The sequence below is a fragment of the Poecile atricapillus genome, chromosome 3 (genome assembly GCF_030490865.1).
Source record: "Poecile atricapillus isolate bPoeAtr1 chromosome 3, bPoeAtr1.hap1, whole genome shotgun sequence".
NCBI classification, from domain to species: Eukaryota; Metazoa; Chordata; class Aves; order Passeriformes; family Paridae; genus Poecile; species Poecile atricapillus.
This window is the reverse complement of record NC_081251.1, coordinates 12,963,486-12,983,203: the sequence shown is the minus strand read 5'-3', so window position 1 is coordinate 12,983,203 and position 19,718 is coordinate 12,963,486. Positions and strand designations below refer to the sequence as shown.

At 36.4% G+C, this 19,718-nt stretch overlaps 1 protein-coding gene across 2 annotated transcripts in view; it reads right to left on the bottom strand.

The window, feature by feature from the left end:
* The window catches only part of NBAS (NBAS subunit of NRZ tethering complex), a 161,350-nt gene that overhangs the window by 24,363 nt on the left and 117,269 nt on the right, over positions 1-19,718 (bottom strand). For both annotated transcript variants that reach the window (XM_058834123.1, XM_058834124.1), the window contains 2 exons: positions 15,723-15,812; positions 13,270-13,465 (listed from right to left, as the gene is read on the bottom strand). In XM_058834123.1, coding sequence (XP_058690106.1) covers positions 13,270-13,465; positions 15,723-15,812 — 286 coding nt within the window. The remainder of the gene's footprint in view (positions 1-13,269; positions 13,466-15,722; positions 15,813-19,718) is intronic.

Sequence of the window (19,718 nt, the reverse complement as noted above, 5' to 3'; positions counted from 1 at the left end):
TTGAAGGCACTCAGTTTATTGACTTTCAATGCACAAAGTTTTGACTCATCATGTTGTTCTACAGATTTGTTATTGCTTCATACTCATCACATGTAATATGGATGAAGGAATCCAAATATGAAAAGTTGCCTCACAAATTAGTTATGTAGCTTCTTGAAATATACAGTTTCAGAAAAACTGTAAGATGATACACTGAAGAATGATAAAGTTAAATCAAACTGTGGAAATCATACATGACTGATAACAAAAAGCCTTTAGCATGGCAGACCACAGAACCAGTGGTTTAGTTTAGTATATTATCTCACTCCTGTAATAAAAGTTAGCTTAAAACCAGTATTTACAGCAATTGCGGAATGTTACTTTATCTGAATTGTGTCCTTAAGTTATAGATATCCACTAATGTAAGAGCCTCCTGATTCTACAGGAAAGACACATCTGATAGACTTGTAAATGCTTTATTGCTAAAGCCATTTAATTTGACAATCCAGTACTGACTGACTTGGCTGATGAGAGTGTCTTTTGTTTGAAAAAAAAAAAAAGGAAATGCCAATAAAAAGATCCAGCCAATTCAACCCTCTCCTACCTCTGAGATAAAAGAAAAATGCTGTTTTTCTATGAGAATGGTGAGCAGGAAAACTAATGCAGACAGACCTCGACCTCCCTCTGCTCACTGGTATCTATTCTGCAAATTCCATTTTTACTCTTTGTTAGTGTGACAAAGCCAAAGCTGTCATCAACAGATTTTGCTGTCTACAAAGGAAATAAATGATAAGGATGTTTATAAATGAAACCAGAAAAATATTTTCCTTCACTGTAATTGCTTGTTTATTGAGAAAAGCAATATCCATACTTAAAATCAACTCCCTGTACTAAAAGCAGAAAAGTTTGCTGTTACCAAGGAACGCAACCAAAAACTTACTATTTTACATGATTATAAAATTAATTTTATTACACCTACCAGATGGCAAATGTAAACATTTCAAAATGTGTTCATGTTTGACATTGCAGCATAAATTTGAATTAATATGGCATTGAATACAGAAACACTCAGCAGGCATTCGACTGGTCCCTTATTGCTACAACAGACTTGCAATTTGTCAGAACTTCCTTATAAAATGCACTGGTTTTATGTGTCTCCCCATGCCCCTGCCCAAACTGTAGTGGTAGAGAATTCATCTGTGCTGCATCTCAAAATAATAGACACATATGACATCAAAGATTTTATTCAGATTTGAGATAGGAACACTGATGCTAAAATTTCCTTCCAGTCATTAGACAGGGCTTACCATTGTTTATAAACAACAACTAAAGGGATTGGTAGCAATTTGACTGCATTCCTGTAATTGCCATCCTGGTGTGCTGTTCATGGCTCAAAAATAAAACAGCCTTGCCCCAGGGAGTCTACAATCTAATTAAGTAAATCAGCAAAGAAAATACTGTCCTTCCTATACAACAGGCCAGTAGGGTTTGGTCACTGAAGAAAGTATTTCCACTTTGCAAGTCAGGTGGTGAATCTGTCATTTCTCTTCTGCTGAGCTACTGGAAGTCTGCACAAATATGAATTACTGAAATCTACCTCCAGAACAAGGCTGCAAAGTTCAACACTTGTTACAAAGGACATATAAAATTGCAAGTTAAATAGAAATTTTAAGGTCAATTATTCCCAATAAGAACACAAACATCAAAAATCTGTCAAAAAAACCCCAAACACAATCTGCAACACTTTACAGCTGTTCCTGAAATTGCATAGCTACAGACTCTGTACATGTAAGCTTAGGAGCTTCTAAGGGCTATTTATTTAATTCCCTTTAAACTGTTTCAAGATGGTAGGAATCCTATCAGCCTTGATGTTAGAAACATTATACTTGTGAAAGAATGCAAAACCACAAGCACATATTAAACATCTTATTTAAGATCTTCATATGCCAGAGCAACAGTAAACTATTTTTAAAGGCAAAACCACAAGTGCTATACTCAGCAACACACTACTGGCATCCCATTATATCTAAGCTAGGGTTTCTTTTAAAAAAATCAAAATTAAACAACTCGTAAATTGTGATTGAGGGGAAAATCCTCCAGGACACAAGGTCAGGCTGGGGAGAATAGTAACAGGCTTGGAAGAATAAACCACCGTATCATTTAGCCACTGGTTCACCAGCATACGGGCAAGGGCACACAGCATGGAGAAAGTCAAGGGCAAAGGAACCTGCCAGCTTTAAATATGCCATTTTGATCTTACTCTCTCCATCTATCCCAGTTCATATTTTGCTAACTAATTTCAGCCCATTTTGGTAAATGGAAACTTATGTGGTATTAAGTCATAGTTGAGAGATGGCAACTTTTAAAAAACAATTCCACTGGCTTCACAAAATGCTCCTGTATATTAACAGGATTTAGGTCTTGTTTAATGAAAACACACAACAGCTAAAATATGATCCAGTTTGCTGCAGATTTAATTCCCTTCCTTGAAAGCAGCTTTTTTGAATCTATGCTTATGGAGTTATCCCAGTTATTGCAAAGCAATAGTTTTATTAAGGAATAGTCACTTAAAAACAACACATCAAAACAAACAAAAAATAAAGTGGTCACAGCACCAGCCTGACAGAGTTCAAGAAGCGTTTGAACAATGCTCTCAGACACAGGGTGTGACTCTCAGGGGTGTTCTGTGCCCACAGAGTTGGACTTACTGATTAGGGGCTGCTCTGACTTGGGACTGGAAGACACAAACACCATGTAATGGACCAAAAGGAAGTGTCTGCTATCAAAACTACAATCTTAGAGCAATCAATTCAAAATTAAAACTGAAGTCAAGGGTTTTGCATGAATAAATTCACTGTTTACAACTCATGCCTTATATCTTAGAGGAAGAAAAACTCTGACATCAGGCTTTCTTGCACTTTCCCAAGAGCTGGGCTTCATATATTAAAACTATTATTAAATTCTGAGCACATATGCAAGCCCGCTGCATTCAGAAACTAAAGAGCTGCACATAATAGCACAGGTAAAATCCTGCTCAAATTAAACCCAGTGTACAAGATAAGCAAGTTATGGGATTCAAGTTAAAAAACAAATCAACAAGAAGCCTACTGGTGATGAATCAAACTGAGGCTCAGCCACATGTTGAGTTCTTACAGAAATACCCAAGAACTTTTTTTTTCAGAAGTGATTTATATATTGTTTAATTGCTTATCTGCTTCATATGCAGCTCACTAAGAAATGCATATAGATTCAATAAACACAAAATGTGTTGCCTAATGCATAAAAATGAGTAACTCGTGCAGAAAATAAAATCCATTCATTTGTATTCTGCAGGAGACTATGTCCTAATCTGCAAATACTTTTCAGCACAGAGAAAACCTCTGAGGACTGTACACAGATATTGGTAGGGAGAATAAGAGCAAATAATGAAAAAACCAAGATGCATTTGAAAGACTCCTATACTTAGCTAGCTGGAACTGAAAGAAACAGGACTAACATATGCTATTTAAATTGTATATTGATGTTAATATGTAAAAATTTGGATGCTGTATGGTTAAAACTAATACCTATGCAACATGAGGGGTTCACAAACATGAGTAATCTTCTGTGTATGCACCAACTACAAACCACTGTTAGATAATTCAGAATTTATGTATTATATAAATAATCTAACATAGAGCAGACAGCACTGAAAGATACGGCCTAGAAATGACAAGATTTTAATCTTCAAATATTTTTTTGGAGCTGTTAACTCAGCATCAGCCATTTCCCTCCATACCATACACAAGTGGTTTTTAATTTACCCTTCTAATCACTACTGCCATCAAGCAGCAGTGTATCCTCAGTATTTACCCCTATGTATCACTGCTATCTTGAGAACTGTCGTGGTTTTAAACCAGTGACTAAAAAATTACTTGTTTCTTGCTGTGAGATATGGATTAGAACAAGAGCGAAACAGGCTTAAAACTTAAAAGGAATAAAGACAGTTTATTAACAAACTACAAGAATAAGAACACTAGAATAAACTTTCAGAAAACCCTTTTACTTCTCACCACTTAACCATTTCTTTGTACACAATAACATAGAGACAAAAATTTTAGAACCTTGGTGGTCAAAAAGTGTCTTAATTTTGCTAGAGTCTTGTCATCAGTCTTTGTAGAGAAACAGAAGTCTCTGCCAATCTATGGAATTTTTAGAGTTCACTCCTCCCATTCCACATTACTCTGAAGTGTGCATAGGTCAATGAGTCTAGGGATGCCATTTTAAGGATAATATTCAAAGGTAGAAGTCCTCTTCATCTGTTTCTGTGAGCCTTCCTGGAAAACAGCTTTCTCTTTGCCCCCTCAAGGCTTCAAAATCTTCACTTTACTCATTTCCAGCAACTCACAGTATTACAACCACTCTCTCTTTTCTCTAAAGTCCACACTTTGAACATTATTCCTCCCATACTCTAGTCATGAATTAAAGGAGTCTTAAACTACTACTGTCCATTTCCATAGCTGTAACAGAAAGGTATTTCAGCTGTATGCATCTTCTTATTCCCTCTTTCTTATTTAAACTTAACTTTTTTCTTCACTGGTTTTTGGTGGTTCTGTGATGTTTTTTACATGTTGATTGTCTCTCTTTCTCTGTCTTTCTGGGAAAAAAGAGTAGTCTGTACGTTTATCCAGGTAGTAAAAGAATTAAAAGATTTAGATAGCTGCAGGAGTTCATGGTGTCAGGTTTCAGTCTAGCAGCAGAAACTGAAAACCAAGCTTGGCTAACCGGCTCTGCTTCTCTCCCCCCCTGCAGCCTTGTCGGCCTGGAAGGGGGGGGGGAAGCCAAGACAGAGCTTTGTTACCTTGACAAAAGCCGGAAACCAAAGAGGGTAAGAGAGCTCTGAATGTACTTCTTAGGGGGTGTTTACAAGTTGAATTCACTTTTTAATGGTCAGATCTGCTGTCAATTCTTGGAAATGACTGATAATTGGTCAGGAGGAAAAACTCCCATCAGCCACCAGCAGCTTCAACATCCCCTCTTTCCAATCTGTCTTAAAGGTAAAGCTATCCCATGACAATAACCAAAGTCTGCAATTCTTGCTAATAAAGTAAAACTTCTTAAAAAGCTGTTTACATGTAAATGAAACGTTGTCAAAATTAGTACTCCCAAAATATCATCCTGCAGAAAGGCAAGACTAACAAAGTCGAAGATAGATTTCTGAAAACAAAGACTCACACTAAAGATACTGTCTTACAGGAACAAGAGGTTGTTGATGTTGACTCCAATTTTAAATATCATTTCAGTATTACTCTTTTCAGCTAAAAAAAGGAAATGTGTATTTTTCATGAAAAATTCCTTCACTGTTTATCCATATTTATGACCTAGGCAATTTATGACCAGGAGCAATTAAAATACCAGGTGGATGGTTATCACAAAATTATTTAAGCCGTAAAAACTGAAATAAGTGAATAGCTCTGTTGCAGCCATAAAAATAATCCAAATAGGGTAGGCAGCATCATGCACCTGTCACACCAAATGGTGTTACAGAAGCACTGCATTTGGTGGTTTTCTTTTTGATTTGGTGTAGTTGATGTCCTAGCAGTCAGTCTTTATAGATGGGTCCCTGGGTAACAATAGCAGCAATGTGGAAAAAGAACTCCTCACTCTCTCAATCAACACAAAATATCACAAACTACTATAAAATTAGAACTATTTTAAGAATACCTGAGTGAGGCCCCTCAGATGATGCAGAGTTTGAAGACCTTTAAATAACAACTGTCAACTAGCACAACAGCTGATGGAATAAGAAAACTGTTTGGAAAAAAGGACAGCATCTACTGTCACAGTTATTACTAAAAAAATACTCATTTAAGATACTAACACAATAATGCCTAAAAACTAGTTTTACAATTTAGATATATTTTCAAAGGGCTTAGAACAACATTCCTGACTAGAAACCACTGAAAAACTTGATCTACTAAGAGGAAAAAAAACCCAAAAAATGTAAACAAAAAAACCCCCAGTTTATGACCAAAGAGTAAAGCTAAGAAGTCGAATTTCTCATGGGTTTATGGATGCTTCCTTGTCTATATAAATTGTTTTGGGGAGACTGCAAGCATTGAACAGACAAAAATGATTGTCAAGGCTAGTTTATGTCAAAAGAAACCTTCAATGGACTAAAAAAAAAAAGTCTAGGATACATATACGATGACAAATAAAATGTAACAATAGTAAAACTACTGCATTTTAAAATATGTTAAATCAGCGTAATCAAGTCAAAACAGTAACCTAAGCCTCACTGAATGAAATTCAGAGACCTCTGGTTGATGTATGGATGAAGTCAAGAGCAATCAAAATGCTGGAATGCAATGGACTGTTAATTTCCACAAGGACAGCATATTCTCTTCTCAGGAGTTATACTACACATCACAGTGGGCTCTGAGACAGAGCAAGGGATATCTACAGAGAGAAAAGGTTGTGGAAGTGGTGTGACTGGGACTGGCTACTGAGAGTAAGCAACAGAACAAGGGAAAAAGTGCAGTGAATAGAGAATTTAGGGTTTTTTTTTGGATTTTAATATCCTAGAAAGCCAAAGAATATAACAAATCACATAAAAAAGTTAAGTCACAGAAACACAGAATGGTTTGGATTGAAAGGGATCTTAGAGATCATCCAGTTCCAACACCCCTACCACGGGCAGGGACACCTTCCACTAGACCAGGTTGGTCAAACCCCCTTCCAACCTGGCCTTGAAACACTCCCAGGGATGGAATGTCCACAACTTCTATAGGCAACCTGTTCCAGTGCCTCACCACCCTCACAGTAAAGATTTTTTTTCTACCACCTGGTTTAAACCTACTCTCTTCCAGTTTGAAGCCATTCCCCCTTGTCCTGTCACTTCAGGCTCTTGTAAAAAGTCCTTCTCCATCTAATTTGGTGGCTCATTTCAGGTACTGGAAGACCACATTTGGATCACTCCAAAGCCTTCTCTTTTCCAGGCTGAACAATCCCAATTCTCTCAGCCTTTCCTCACAAAGAGAGGCGCTCCATCCCTCTCATCATCTAGGTGACCTACCTCCTCTGGACTCACTCCAACAGCTCCATGTCCTTCCTGTGCTGGGACCCCAGTGCTGGATGCAGCCCTGCAGGTGGGGTCTCACCAGGGCAGAGCAGAGGGGCAGAATCCCCTCCCTCTCCTGCTGCCCACGCTGCTTTGGGTGCAGCCCAGGGCACATTTGGCTTTCTCACCTGCAAGGGCACATGGCTGGGTCATGTCCAGCCTCTCACCCACAGCACCCCCAGGTCCTTCTCAGCAGGGCTGCTCTGGCTCTGTTCATCCCCCAGCCTGGAGTGATACCAGGGGTTGTTCCAGTCCAGGTGCAGCATCAGCACTTGGTCTTGTTGAACCTCATGAGATTCCCATGGGCCCACTTTTTGAGCTTGTCCAGGTCCCTCTGGATGGTATCTCTCCTTCACAAAGTTTCAGCGTGTTTAGTGCTTGGTGATGCACAATGTGTACTAATGCTGAAAATTTAGCAAGATACCCAAGGCTCAATCACAGTTTATTCACTGATTTCTCTGAAATGTAATAACAGAAGTCTGATTATATTGCTAATAAGCCCTTAATTTTTCTGAATCTGGGATCAAAACTGAGTACACACCACTGCAACCATTCTGAACTTACACCTTCATTACAAAGGATTACTAGAGAAAGTGAATGATCCCCCATGAATCCACTCCAGAGCATTCTTACCTTCCTCTGAAGCAACTGCTACTGGTCACAGAGCACTGCAGTGCCCAGGGCTCAATTCAAAACTTGTGTGCACTCACACTACACTGCTTCTCTCTCCACTTTGTCTTATCTGCTATACTTGTGTAGTTAATGGAAAATATTTCATTTGCATCTAAAAGTATTTAATTAATCATACACACTACAATTTATGTTCCTTGAAAAAAAAATCACATGTTTTCATATGGATAAATTGCATCTTCAAGGAATGGAAATTAGTGTTTTAAAATATTAATTAAAACTTAAATTAAATTTCTTAAGCTTAATTTTTATGCATTACCAGCAGAGAAACAATGTCTCTAGAATTATAAACAACATCATAACAAATTTACTCAGAGTTGATAGGAACATAAATCTTTCTTCTAATTAAGCATTTTTCACAAATAAAAGACAACTAAAGATGAAACAGACACAGCTCCTTCATTTGTATTTTGTCAGATCAAGCTAAATACAGGTCACTGTTACCTGATAAATGGCTTCAGGAAAATGACTTCTCATGTTTAAATCTCTGACATGAGAAAAGGAAATGGGAAAAAGCTGAAAAATCAGTAGACATGGACATTCCCATTGAGACCATTCTTAACTAGTACAAAGAAACACCACGGAAATAATAACAGGGAAAAGAGGAACAGAGCAGCAATGGAGTCTTGACAGCCACCCCAAGTTCTCAGAAAGTCAATGCAGACATTACTAAGGTTGCTGAGACACAAGTTTGCACATGCCATACATCAACTGCCATATAGGCAGGAAGGAAAGAAAATGTATTCTGCACATCCCACACACACAACACCAATTAATTTGTCAATTTCTCAAAGCTAAACTTCAGAAAATAAAAAAATATGAGAAGTGCCCAAAGTTACAATTTTAAATCCTTAATAGACATCCATTCCAATTTTCAGAAACATTTAGCCCTCAGCAGCTCTCTATACCCAAAGATCATGAAAAAAACATAATATAACAATATGAGGGGGAAGGCTAAATGAGATTACCTTCTCTAAATGACAAAGCTATTTGCATTTAAGTGGCATGCAAGTAGTAATTACATTTTGCATTTGCATAATAATGAAACAATCCTTTTAAGAAAAGGTGTGTCTTGTAGAAGCTTCACAATGAATAACTTTGCATCTTAAAGTAAGCCCAGCTTTACTTACAGAAGCTTTGCTAGTGCCACTGTAACTTCCTGGGGCGAACTCTAACTCATTTCTGTAACCTGTGCCTTGTAACTGCTCACTGAGCGGAACAGCTAAGTACACACACACAAAAACACACATAACCTGTTAGCTGACACTTTAGGCTTGTTAGACACTACTGAGTTATTACAGACTATATTATATTTATTATCTGAAAAGAAATGGATTTCCCATCTAAGATGAATAAAGATAAATTTTGATACCAACATTCTGTAATAAATTATGTGTAAGTAAAAATTCGAAAAGATATATAAATAAGATGTATATGTTAAAATAATAAAAACCAAAGATGTGTATGTAAAAAGAAAGAAATCCTCCTCCCAAACCTGGCTGGGAGCTCTTCTCCGAAAGAAAAAGATTGTAGCCAACACCCAGATAAGAGACATTAACTCGGAAAATAGGCAGGATGGGAGCCATCAAAGACAACAAAAGGACTAGCTCGGGGGAGGAACCCAACTCCGGACCTGACCAACGTCTCTGCAGACATCAGTTGTGAAACAATCAAAGTCGACAAAGACAAGCCTCAGAAAAAGTATCCTCTGCGAGTCCTGAATCCCCCACCTGTCAGACTAGTGTTGGAGATACAATCACTGGAAACAAAGGGGGAGACTCCGCCAAGATTTCCATCGGCACCAACCCCGGATCACACCACTTCTGCCTTGATAACCCAAAATTAAAATACATACAGAGTCTCTTTACATATGAGGAGACTCTGTCTGGACACAAGTTAGGTCTATTCTTCCAAGCCAGGAAATCTATTCACCAAACAATCAAGAACACTTGGTGAATAGAGCCTGCTTGGAATTTTAGCCTGAGGACTTAAAAATCCTATAAAACCCCAAGCCTGAGAGCGCTCAGACGTGGATTTGGGAAACCTATACCTCCGGTGTAGACCCCTGTCCACCCAGCGCTGCGCTGTTCTTTTTATTGTGGGTTTTTATCGCTGTTTCTGTTTATTATTGTTTATTAATAAATTTTTCTTTGATTTTATCCCAAAATTGCCTTTGCATTTATAACAATTCCAAACTTCTTTCTTCCCACTCCAACATTTTTTAATATATAAAAAGTCAGTATTTTGACCCATATTTTTCATGCACCAGTTAACTAGAAAATTACAGAACCTGAAGAGCTCAGATAAAATTCATCAAGGGGATTAAAACAAGGCATTCCTCCTCCTCCTCCATAGCGTGGGATGCTACTGGAATGTGAATTAAAGCCTCTCAAGCCTTTGAAAAATGAGGACCCCTGAATTTTTAATTTTGTTAACTAATCATTAGAGAACTGGAAATCACTGTGTTTCTGAGTGTTTGATAGGTAGCTGCTTCCATAAAGTACATTTTTAATTTTGTAAGAGCTGGCCTGTTTCCCAGCACATTGATTTGTGGGACCACTACTTACAGCACCTAGAGCATAATTAAATATTAAGTCCCTCCTTGATGTATGCAAAGTCTGTCTAAGAGGATTAGTAGACACACTGAGGGTGGCTTTCACACGTTTTCTGGTAATTGAACACTGCAATATCATTAAAATTATCTTTATTAAATATAAATCCACAACCATACTTTATAATATCTGCTGTCCCTTTATGTGACAAGGAATGGTATAGGAAAAGAGGGATCCCCTAAAAGCATGTAAGAAATGCCAAGCAAATAATAATACAACAATCTGGAAGCAAGATAATGAATACATTTTTTTCCCTATTTGCAATTTAAAGTTCGTTAAAAAATCCTGAAAACCAACAACCATTAAACACATCCCTGTAAAATCTAAAACCAGCCCCAAAATCTAAATCCATAGCCCCTTCTCTCCCCACTTATTTTAATTGTGTTTTGGTTTTTTTTCAATTATTTTGCTGGATAAGAAAGGATGACCAGATTAATAAACATCTAGTGATACTAGAGAAAGTGATGTCTACAGACAAGGTGGGCAGACTGATATAATTTGAAAGATGTGATTCCTCCTGTCTACTTCTTCATCCACGATTACTCAGCAATCTGATTAAACTTTTAAGCTGTCCTTCAATACTCCTTTCTGTAAAACAGGGTTGCTTTTAAAGGTCTTTGCCCCTGAAGTGTGAACTTGCACAAGAAAACTGCAACTTAACTACAATGCTCTGCCAAAGCTCATATAGAAATCTCTCCCTGCTTTTCAGAAGCCATGTAAGAACTGACTTCTGCAGGGTTCTTCACACCTGAAGGACTGGGAAATGTCTAGTTTTCAATCTGCTATTTTATGATGATATTATCCTTGTCTGTTAATTCACAAAATATGCATACTTAAGATCTCAAAAAAGGCCATCACTTGCTTTTCTACTATTAGTTTGCAGACTAGCTATTTGACATCAGCTGACTAAAAGAGGAAAAAAAATGCAAAATAAATAGTCTACTTACTTAAGACCACTTATTTGTTTTCTTGGACATTTGAATTTCAGTGACAGGAATCTAAAGGACAAACCAACATGACTCTTGTGTCTCAACAACACATCAGTTACCTAGCATAAAATATTTGAAGAAAATAAAGGGTTCTTATCAACCACACTGAGCTTGAGCTGACATGAAGATGAGAATAGTTTTTAATATATTCCAACAGGATTCTTACAATTGCACTCTGTTGCAGAAATTGGGGTGCATAAACAATGATTTTTATGTATGTACATTTAAACACCGCTTTCACTTTTTATGGTTAAGCCTGAAAGCTATTTCTACACTTAGCCAAATAATAAATAGTATATACAGAGAAATGAATATTTCGGTGTTGTGTACATATTTTTCATAGTTATCTGTGAAAGGTTTGATCTTATCTAGTGAATTATTCAAGCTTTATTACATGTCTTGTACTACTTGCTTACTCATCAGCAAAAGTGTAAAGCACTGAAGTGATCAGCAACCTGTTATGAGCAGATGAACTGTTGCTCAGTCAGTACAAACTTCCCTCAAAAAAGAAAACCACATTTTCCTGCTGGAAATTAGGAGAATTCTAAAAATCCCTTCAGGAAACAGAATTAACTGATTATATGGAGAGGCCTGAACAGGATGGAGGACTGAGCCAGCCAAATTTGCACAAGGTTTAGCAGCTGTGCTGCACCTGAACAGCACAGGTGGGGACAGCACAGCTGTGGCTGTCTCAGCTCTGCTGAGGGGGCCCTGGGGCTTCTGGTGGGCAGTGAGCTACACATGAGCCAGGAGAATATGAAATGCATTCAAGGAAGTCCTAAAATTTGGTTTTGTAACCAAATGGATGGGTTTTTCCTTTTGCAAAGTTGTATACATTCTGACTTACAAGATTATGGGGGAAAATAAATTTTGATAAATATTTAAGGTAAAATCACAAGTGTAATGAGTCTCATAAGGCTTCTGTCAAATACAGGTTATTTTTCTGTCTTCTACAAACATGACTGAAAGCTATTATCTACCTGTAGCTTTTTTTCTTAAGACATACTCTAGTTGAATGTTTTATAACTGGAAATTATTTTGAATTGGAAAGCAGGTCACAGGCAACACAAATACTGACAAAGGACTGAACTGAAGATGAAGAATCCAATCACAGACACCTGAATAGTAGCTGAGGAGTTAAATGCTGGTATTACTGTCAATAGGAAAGAAAAAGTCATTTCCAAAGAAACCAAGAGATAAGTACTTTCTTTTCCTTTTAAGATTTTTATTAGGATTGTTCCCTTGGATGAATTTAGCACAGCAAGTCAAAACTGAGATATTGCTTTTGTTTTATATGAATATAAAGTGGGTTTGTTCATAGATTTTTTTGGGAACTATTAGAAATATTCTATTTTTGTTCTGTAAGATCTTGGCATGGGGAGAGGCACCTAGAAAATGAACAAAAAGTAACTGCTTCTGAAGAATTCTACATGCAGCAAAAGCTATTCACATGATTCCAAAACTGCTACATATTCATGCAGTAATATTTAAAGGCATAAGAAATAAGTCAGTGGCCAGCAATTATCATTCTAATTCTGAGTAAAATGTGACAACAAGTGGAAGATAAAGAGGGAAGTAAAATTGACAGAAAAAAAAATGGTCAGAAAAGAAAGGTACAAAAACATCAATGTTTGACATGGAAGAAAATCACTCCTGTTCAATCAAGTTCAGTATTATGTACTCCTGATCCTAAACAAACATCAGAAAAATCCCTTACCTTTATATAACTTTGTTTTTCAAAGAATCAGAATGTATCAGAAACTTGATTTAAAAAGGACAGTAGGATAAGTTTCCAGACAACAGGATGCATCACAACTATATAGTGCAGACCAGTGATTCATTATGTAATCCTCGCATAAAGGAGTCTAATGCTGTAATTTGCAGCAATCAGTGTTAATACCTTTGTTTCAGGCCAGCAAGCTCTGAGAACAGCTTGTGTCCTGAAGTACACAAGTAGCTTGCTATCCTCATCACTGAGATGGAAGGCTTGCTCCAGAATTTGCAATACCCTGATGCGAGGCTTCACTGCTAGGGAGTCGTCACCACAGAAAGGTCTCAACCACTCCAGAAGGTCATCTGAAGAAACTATTTTCTCCCTGTAATTAAACAGTACTGTGTTAAACAGTTTCAGGTAATAATCCTAATGAAAATACTATATGCATTTTTAAAACTTAACAAGCACATTCAATATGTAAGAAATATGTAACACCAGGAAATGGAAGATCTAACCATGTCAGGCTGCAGAGAAACCAGTCCTTGTAAATCAGGAGCTGATGGTGTAAGAACTTTTTCTGGACTTCAAATAACCATGTAATACCATAGGAATCCACCTGTACACTTACATATTCTCCCACAAACTACCCTGGTACCATACAATTGTGCTGGGTTTCAGCATCTGGAAATCCAAGTATTTTCACGGTACCTGGGCCTCACTGATTCCTGTACTACCATACCATCTGACTTCATGGAAAACCAGCTTGAACACTTGCATTTTTAGTATGACATTTTTATCTCTGAATGCTTATTCACACTGTCACCATTCTGTCTTTTTCTTCCTCTACAAGCCCTTTCCTTCCATTCCACACATACAAATTATTTTCTCCCAGTTGCAGCTCTAGCCCTATCTCCTTTTTTTCTATACCATCTCTAACCAGCTTGATCATTCTAAGTTCTTAGCATGATAATGATTGCAAAATGCCCAAAATCCTTAGAAAGAAAAAAAGAAATGTTAAAACCCCTAAACTTTGGGGTCAGACTTTGTTAATGATAAAAACTCTTTAAGTATATAATTTGATTCAGAAAGTGAAATTACATCAAGTGCATTCTAACTGTGTGGAAGCATTCACAGTTCACAGAGCACCATGAACTGACCAACCAGTTCACAACTGGAGACAGAATAATCTGTGATGCCCCTTGGAGGCTACAGACTAACAGGTACCGAATCAGTAAATGCTGTTTTAACTTTCAGTAATATTTTAAACTCAAGCAAACTTTTTTCTTAAAAAAAAGAAGCCAAGCAAGTTGCTCCTGGTAGAGTGTGATTTGTAACTAATGTTTCCTTATTTGTCTTAACAAGACAGATGGGAAAGTAATATGAGACAGAAAATACCAAGTTAACCTGTCTTGCAGCTATGAAATAATAAACATTGACATCTGAGGTTTTCATATTACAAGGATTTCAATTTTACTTAGGCTTTATATTGTCTGAAAGATGCTGTTAGCTCAGAACTCCAGCTGAATTAGACATGCCTTTGCTGAACAGGTGGCATTCAAACTGTAAATTGGAAGTCTGGGAACTAAAGGGACTTGCTGGAATATTTGAAGAGTTTGTAGAGCTTGCACTTGATGCTTATATATGTTTTCCCGAGGAAAGTATTTCTGTTTTGTAAATTAATTAGCTGAGTTTTAAGGCAATAAGTATTTCAAGGAATATGAACAATCTCTTGCAATCATAGTTATGTTCACGCCAGCTTATTGTATCAGCAGTTGAATGTTGATGAAGTATACAAATAAAAGACTCCAGAAACTGCATCTCAGAATAGGCATCGACTCATCCATTATATCTTAGAATACTGCAAGCTATATTTACTGCAAATTTTTACATCAATTCAATCTACTTCAGTATCCAACATTCAACTAATTTAATTTCATTGGAGAAGCCTCAAAAAAACAGTATAACTCTTTCTGTGTGGCTACCAGAAAGTATAAGATTTTATTGTCATTATTATACATAAATTCTTTGTTTGTACATCTAGGGAAGAAAACAGCTGATTTTGTTTGTTTGTTTCTTCCTTGTCTTTACAGGGAGTGAAATGCAAAATGTCAGTGAGACATACAGGCCATTATATGATCGGAAGTGAGGACATTCCCAAAAGAAGAGAAACAATGTGGTAAAGCATCGTACAACATTTGAGAAATCGTTTCTGCACCATACCTTATAAATATGGACAAACTTAGATATCTAAATTCAGATATCTGAAAGTGAATCATTGTTATTTGCAATTTATCAACTAAATTGAAAATAAAACAGTGACATGTTTCTGTTAGATACACAACCTGCAGTAGTCACAGATGAAAAGCTGTTTTCTCATTTCACTATAATACAAAGTTATCTATATTTTAGGTTCAATGCTTTCTTCCACATGATCAAGTAAAGGTTTCTTTCAGGATTCAGATTTTGAATATGAAAAATGATAGCCCATTCCAGAATAAAGTCTTAGAAAATTAAGTGCAAACCCATTATATATATATCCATGAAGAAAAATCATCCATATTCAGTATTGCACCTTCAAAGCTTTCATGAGAAGCATCTTTCAAATTCTTACCCAAAGAATCCATAGAGGAAGCTCTTACCCTTTTTCAACGCTTGCATGCACTGCAGAAATTATACCTTCAAGGACTCCAAGTGGATCTTTCTCTGTTGTAGATGAGTCACCATTTCCACTGTTAAGGGAAGACAAAGTTACCATTAAAATTGTCCTTAATATTCTATCTCATGGACCTGTATGATTTATATCAATTGTTCAATAAGAATTTTCTAGTTTTGCTTCTTAACTAGTACCTTTATTTTTATGTCAGAGTAATGCAAAAACCAACAAGAAAGAGTGGGGAAAAAATACTAAAACTTTTAAATGAAGCTTGAAAGAAAAAGCATAGTTAAAGTTTAACGCTTCTAACACAGATTAGTTACGCTAGCAGAATATTCACTTGTAATCTCGCCATCTTAAAGATCAATATGAACTAATCAGACCTAAAGTTATACATAAACGTCACTATCTTTTCTGTCTGAATCTTTTTGCAGTATCACTGTTGGCTTGAATGAGCTCAAATGGAACCTGAGTCAGTAGCATCCTATCTGCTGATTTCTCTGGGGTCAAGCCATCATGGAACAGCAGCCTCTGTGCACGTATGGAATAGAAAAATGTCCATCACTCCTATCAGATGTTTCAATTAAAAATACAGTTTTCTTCTGGAGGGTAAAAGGTCGTAAAAATTGTGTCAAACAAACAAACAACCAGCCCAAAGCCACTTTGTAGGAAAGTACATTTTCAGCTAAGATTTCCATTAAACAGACTCAGTGCTGAGAGAGGGAGAGATTTTGCCCTGGTGCTCCAACAAAACACAGTGTCTCCCCACGGAAACCACTGCGGCAGCAGTGATGTCTGGATGAACTGGAAAGACAGCTTTGCCTGTCTTAAGTTTGTCAAAGCTGCATTAAAGAAAGAGAAAAAAGGCAAACAGTTATCAAGTTATCTGACTGCAGATGATTCAAAAAAACCCAGAGAAAAAGTGCATTTTCCCTACAGTTCATCATCATATCAAAGCTCTTCTGCTACTAAAAATGTCAGCCTCTTCCTAGATCTGCTCTTACCAATAACAAACACATGCCCAGAATACTTTGATTGTTCTAAAGCAAAAATACTACACAGCTGATAGTAACATGCAAAAATAACCGTGATATTGCAAAGTAATTTCTGTAAAGAGAGAATATTTACAATTTTGTCCTTTACTGCATCAGTAAGATATGTTTCCTATAAATTATATATATCCTATATATAATATATATATTTTAGAGACCTTAATCTTTATAATCTTAAATGCCTTCTTGCATTTAGAATTTTCATTGTTCATATTTTTATCTTAGTAAGTGGCCAGCACTCCAGTGAACAACAGTGGATTAAAAATCAATAGGACTCTATTCAGAACAGATGCAAGATGATTTGTTGCATAATGAAAATTTAGCATACTCATTTTATATTAGTATATTGCATTCCTAAAGTTTGAAATAGGAGTAGAAGACTGTTGACACTAGTCTTTTTCTCAAAAGATACTGTACGTATGACTGATAGAAAAGCTGTTCTCAGTACCAGTATTAGCATATGGTAACTAAATTACTTTTTTAGGAGTGAAGCTTAAATGTAGATATTTTTCTAAACATCTTCAGAATACTTGGAAACAATCAAATTATAATTTATAGTACAGAACAGAAATATTCAGGATTTTAAACTCTCAGAGATATCTTATGTCAAAAGATAAAATCCGCTTTTACCAAAACACACAAAAAAATTCATTCTCAGAAGAAAAAAAAAAAGAAAAGTGTATTTACTCAGAGAGGAGACATAAAGGAACTGAACACTCTATTTAGGAAAAAGAAAAAAAAATATACCATAGGGCAGAAGTGTGGTAATGGTAAAAAGCAGACCAGTACTCAAATAATCATTTTATGCAACTGGCTACGTGCATTAGGAGATGGTTGCAATTTCCTTTAAAAACAAAAAGCTAAAAAAATATTATTTATGTCCCTGGAGTGAAGACAGATACAAGGCATTTCATTAATGCTCTTTTTATAAGCCACTTTGCTAGTGATTTGTTTACAGGCCAGATTTAAATTTTCCAATTTTTTGTGCCCTTTTTTCAATTAAGTTTGTAATAAAAACACATCTACAAAGGACATTAACAAGGCACATCAAAAGGAAACTGGAACACTTATAAAACTTGCACGATAAGAGAATGACTATTGAAACAGAAACAAAGAGGACGTTTGCAGCCCATCAGTACTTCAAGTGGGATTATAAGAAAAATGGTGACAGAGGAATTTTTTACACTGAGGCTGGTGAGATACTGGAACAGATTGTCAGGAGATGTCGTGGATGCCCCTTTACTGGAAACATTCATGGACAGACTGGACAGGCTCTGAGTACCCTGATCTAGGTGAAGATGTCCCTGTTCATTGTAGGGGCCATTGCCCAAGATAATATTTAAAGGTTCCTTCCAACCCAAAGTATTATATGATTGTACAGTGTACAAAACATGAGTTCTTACTGCTCTACTTGCACTTACTTATGTTTAGTGTTCATGAACAACTATCATATCAAAGGACACCTCAATTTAGAGATCAGTTCTGGATAGTCCTAGCCCTTTCTCTTCAAAAAACCTTCACCTCTCTAATCTGAAAGTTGTTAGCTCCTGTCACAAGCAGGCTCTGAGCTCCTCAAAAAAAACCCTAAAACAAAACAAAAATTCCCCAAACAAACAAACCCAACCCAAACCAAAAGGGGTTAAAAGAAATGTATCTGCAGAAGCTAATGGGCATTTCTGTAAACAAAAATATCACTGTTTCTGACAATATATCTGCGAAGCCTATTTTCACGAACAACAGATGTATGAACATTTACAGGAAGCTTCAAGTTTGTCAGATACAAATGTCTTTTACTAAGCACAGGAAAGGAGAAAGAAGGTTAATCTAAACAGTAAGCTACAGTTATCTAGAAGAAGGAAATATTTTAAAAAATCTAATAAGATTGAAAGCTAGCAATTTGTTAAGCTTAATAGTGCCTTTACTGCCTAGTGGTTAGAGGAACTAAAAAGAGATGACAGCTCATGAGATAAATAATCCTGTCAAGTTTCCACAGATTGCTGCCTTGTTCTTTTCTTAATAATTAATGATTAAAAATAAGCAGCTACTAACAGAAACAAATATAATTAATGAAGGATTAGTCTTCCACACAGATTATATGCTATTTTATCAATGTTTTAAACAACAGAACATGATTCAGTGCTCACCTCAAAACTCCTAGGTATGAGCTTGGTGTAATTACACAGATAAAGGCTTATTTTGATTTCAGTTCAGTGTCAGAAAAAGTGATGTATATTTAATCACATTCCTCAAACAGAATAAAGTACAAAGAATGCTTGGAAGAATGAATTAACTTAATCTAAATTTTTTAACCTAATTACTGTATTCATTGAAAATACTCCAGCTTTATTTTCCTCTTTCTGATTGTGCTTTGTCATATTTAAATATGAGGAAAATAAGGAAATAACATACTGATGGATGTGATCATTCAAAGCTGGGGAAAAATGTTTTAATGGCAAACCATCATTGCCATCCAAAATACCACAAAATCATTATATACAAGATACAAAATTATTCTGTATGACCCCTGCTCAAATAAGATAAGGTAATAAAAAATCTGACTTTTTCTTCCTGTTGATGTAGCTATTCTTTCTAACAAAGCTGTATTTCAGAGAACACTGGGCATTAAATAAGGAACTCAAAAGTTCACCAAAGCTTTCCTGCTCACTGCCCAATGAATGCTTTCAAAATTCCATGAAACACTGTATCTCTGTGGACATCAAAGAGAAGAACTCTAGGAGCAGCAGGTGAAGGAGACCATAAAGTCTTCAACAAACAAACTGTCTTTCCTGACTGACCAACCAAAGACATGTCTGCAGTCATGGATCATGGAATGCTTCCCATCCATCATGCGAGTGATCTTCAGCAAGGAATTAAACTGAGCCTTAGGTAAGACTAATCTGGCAACCATTGCTGCTAAAATATTTTCTTTT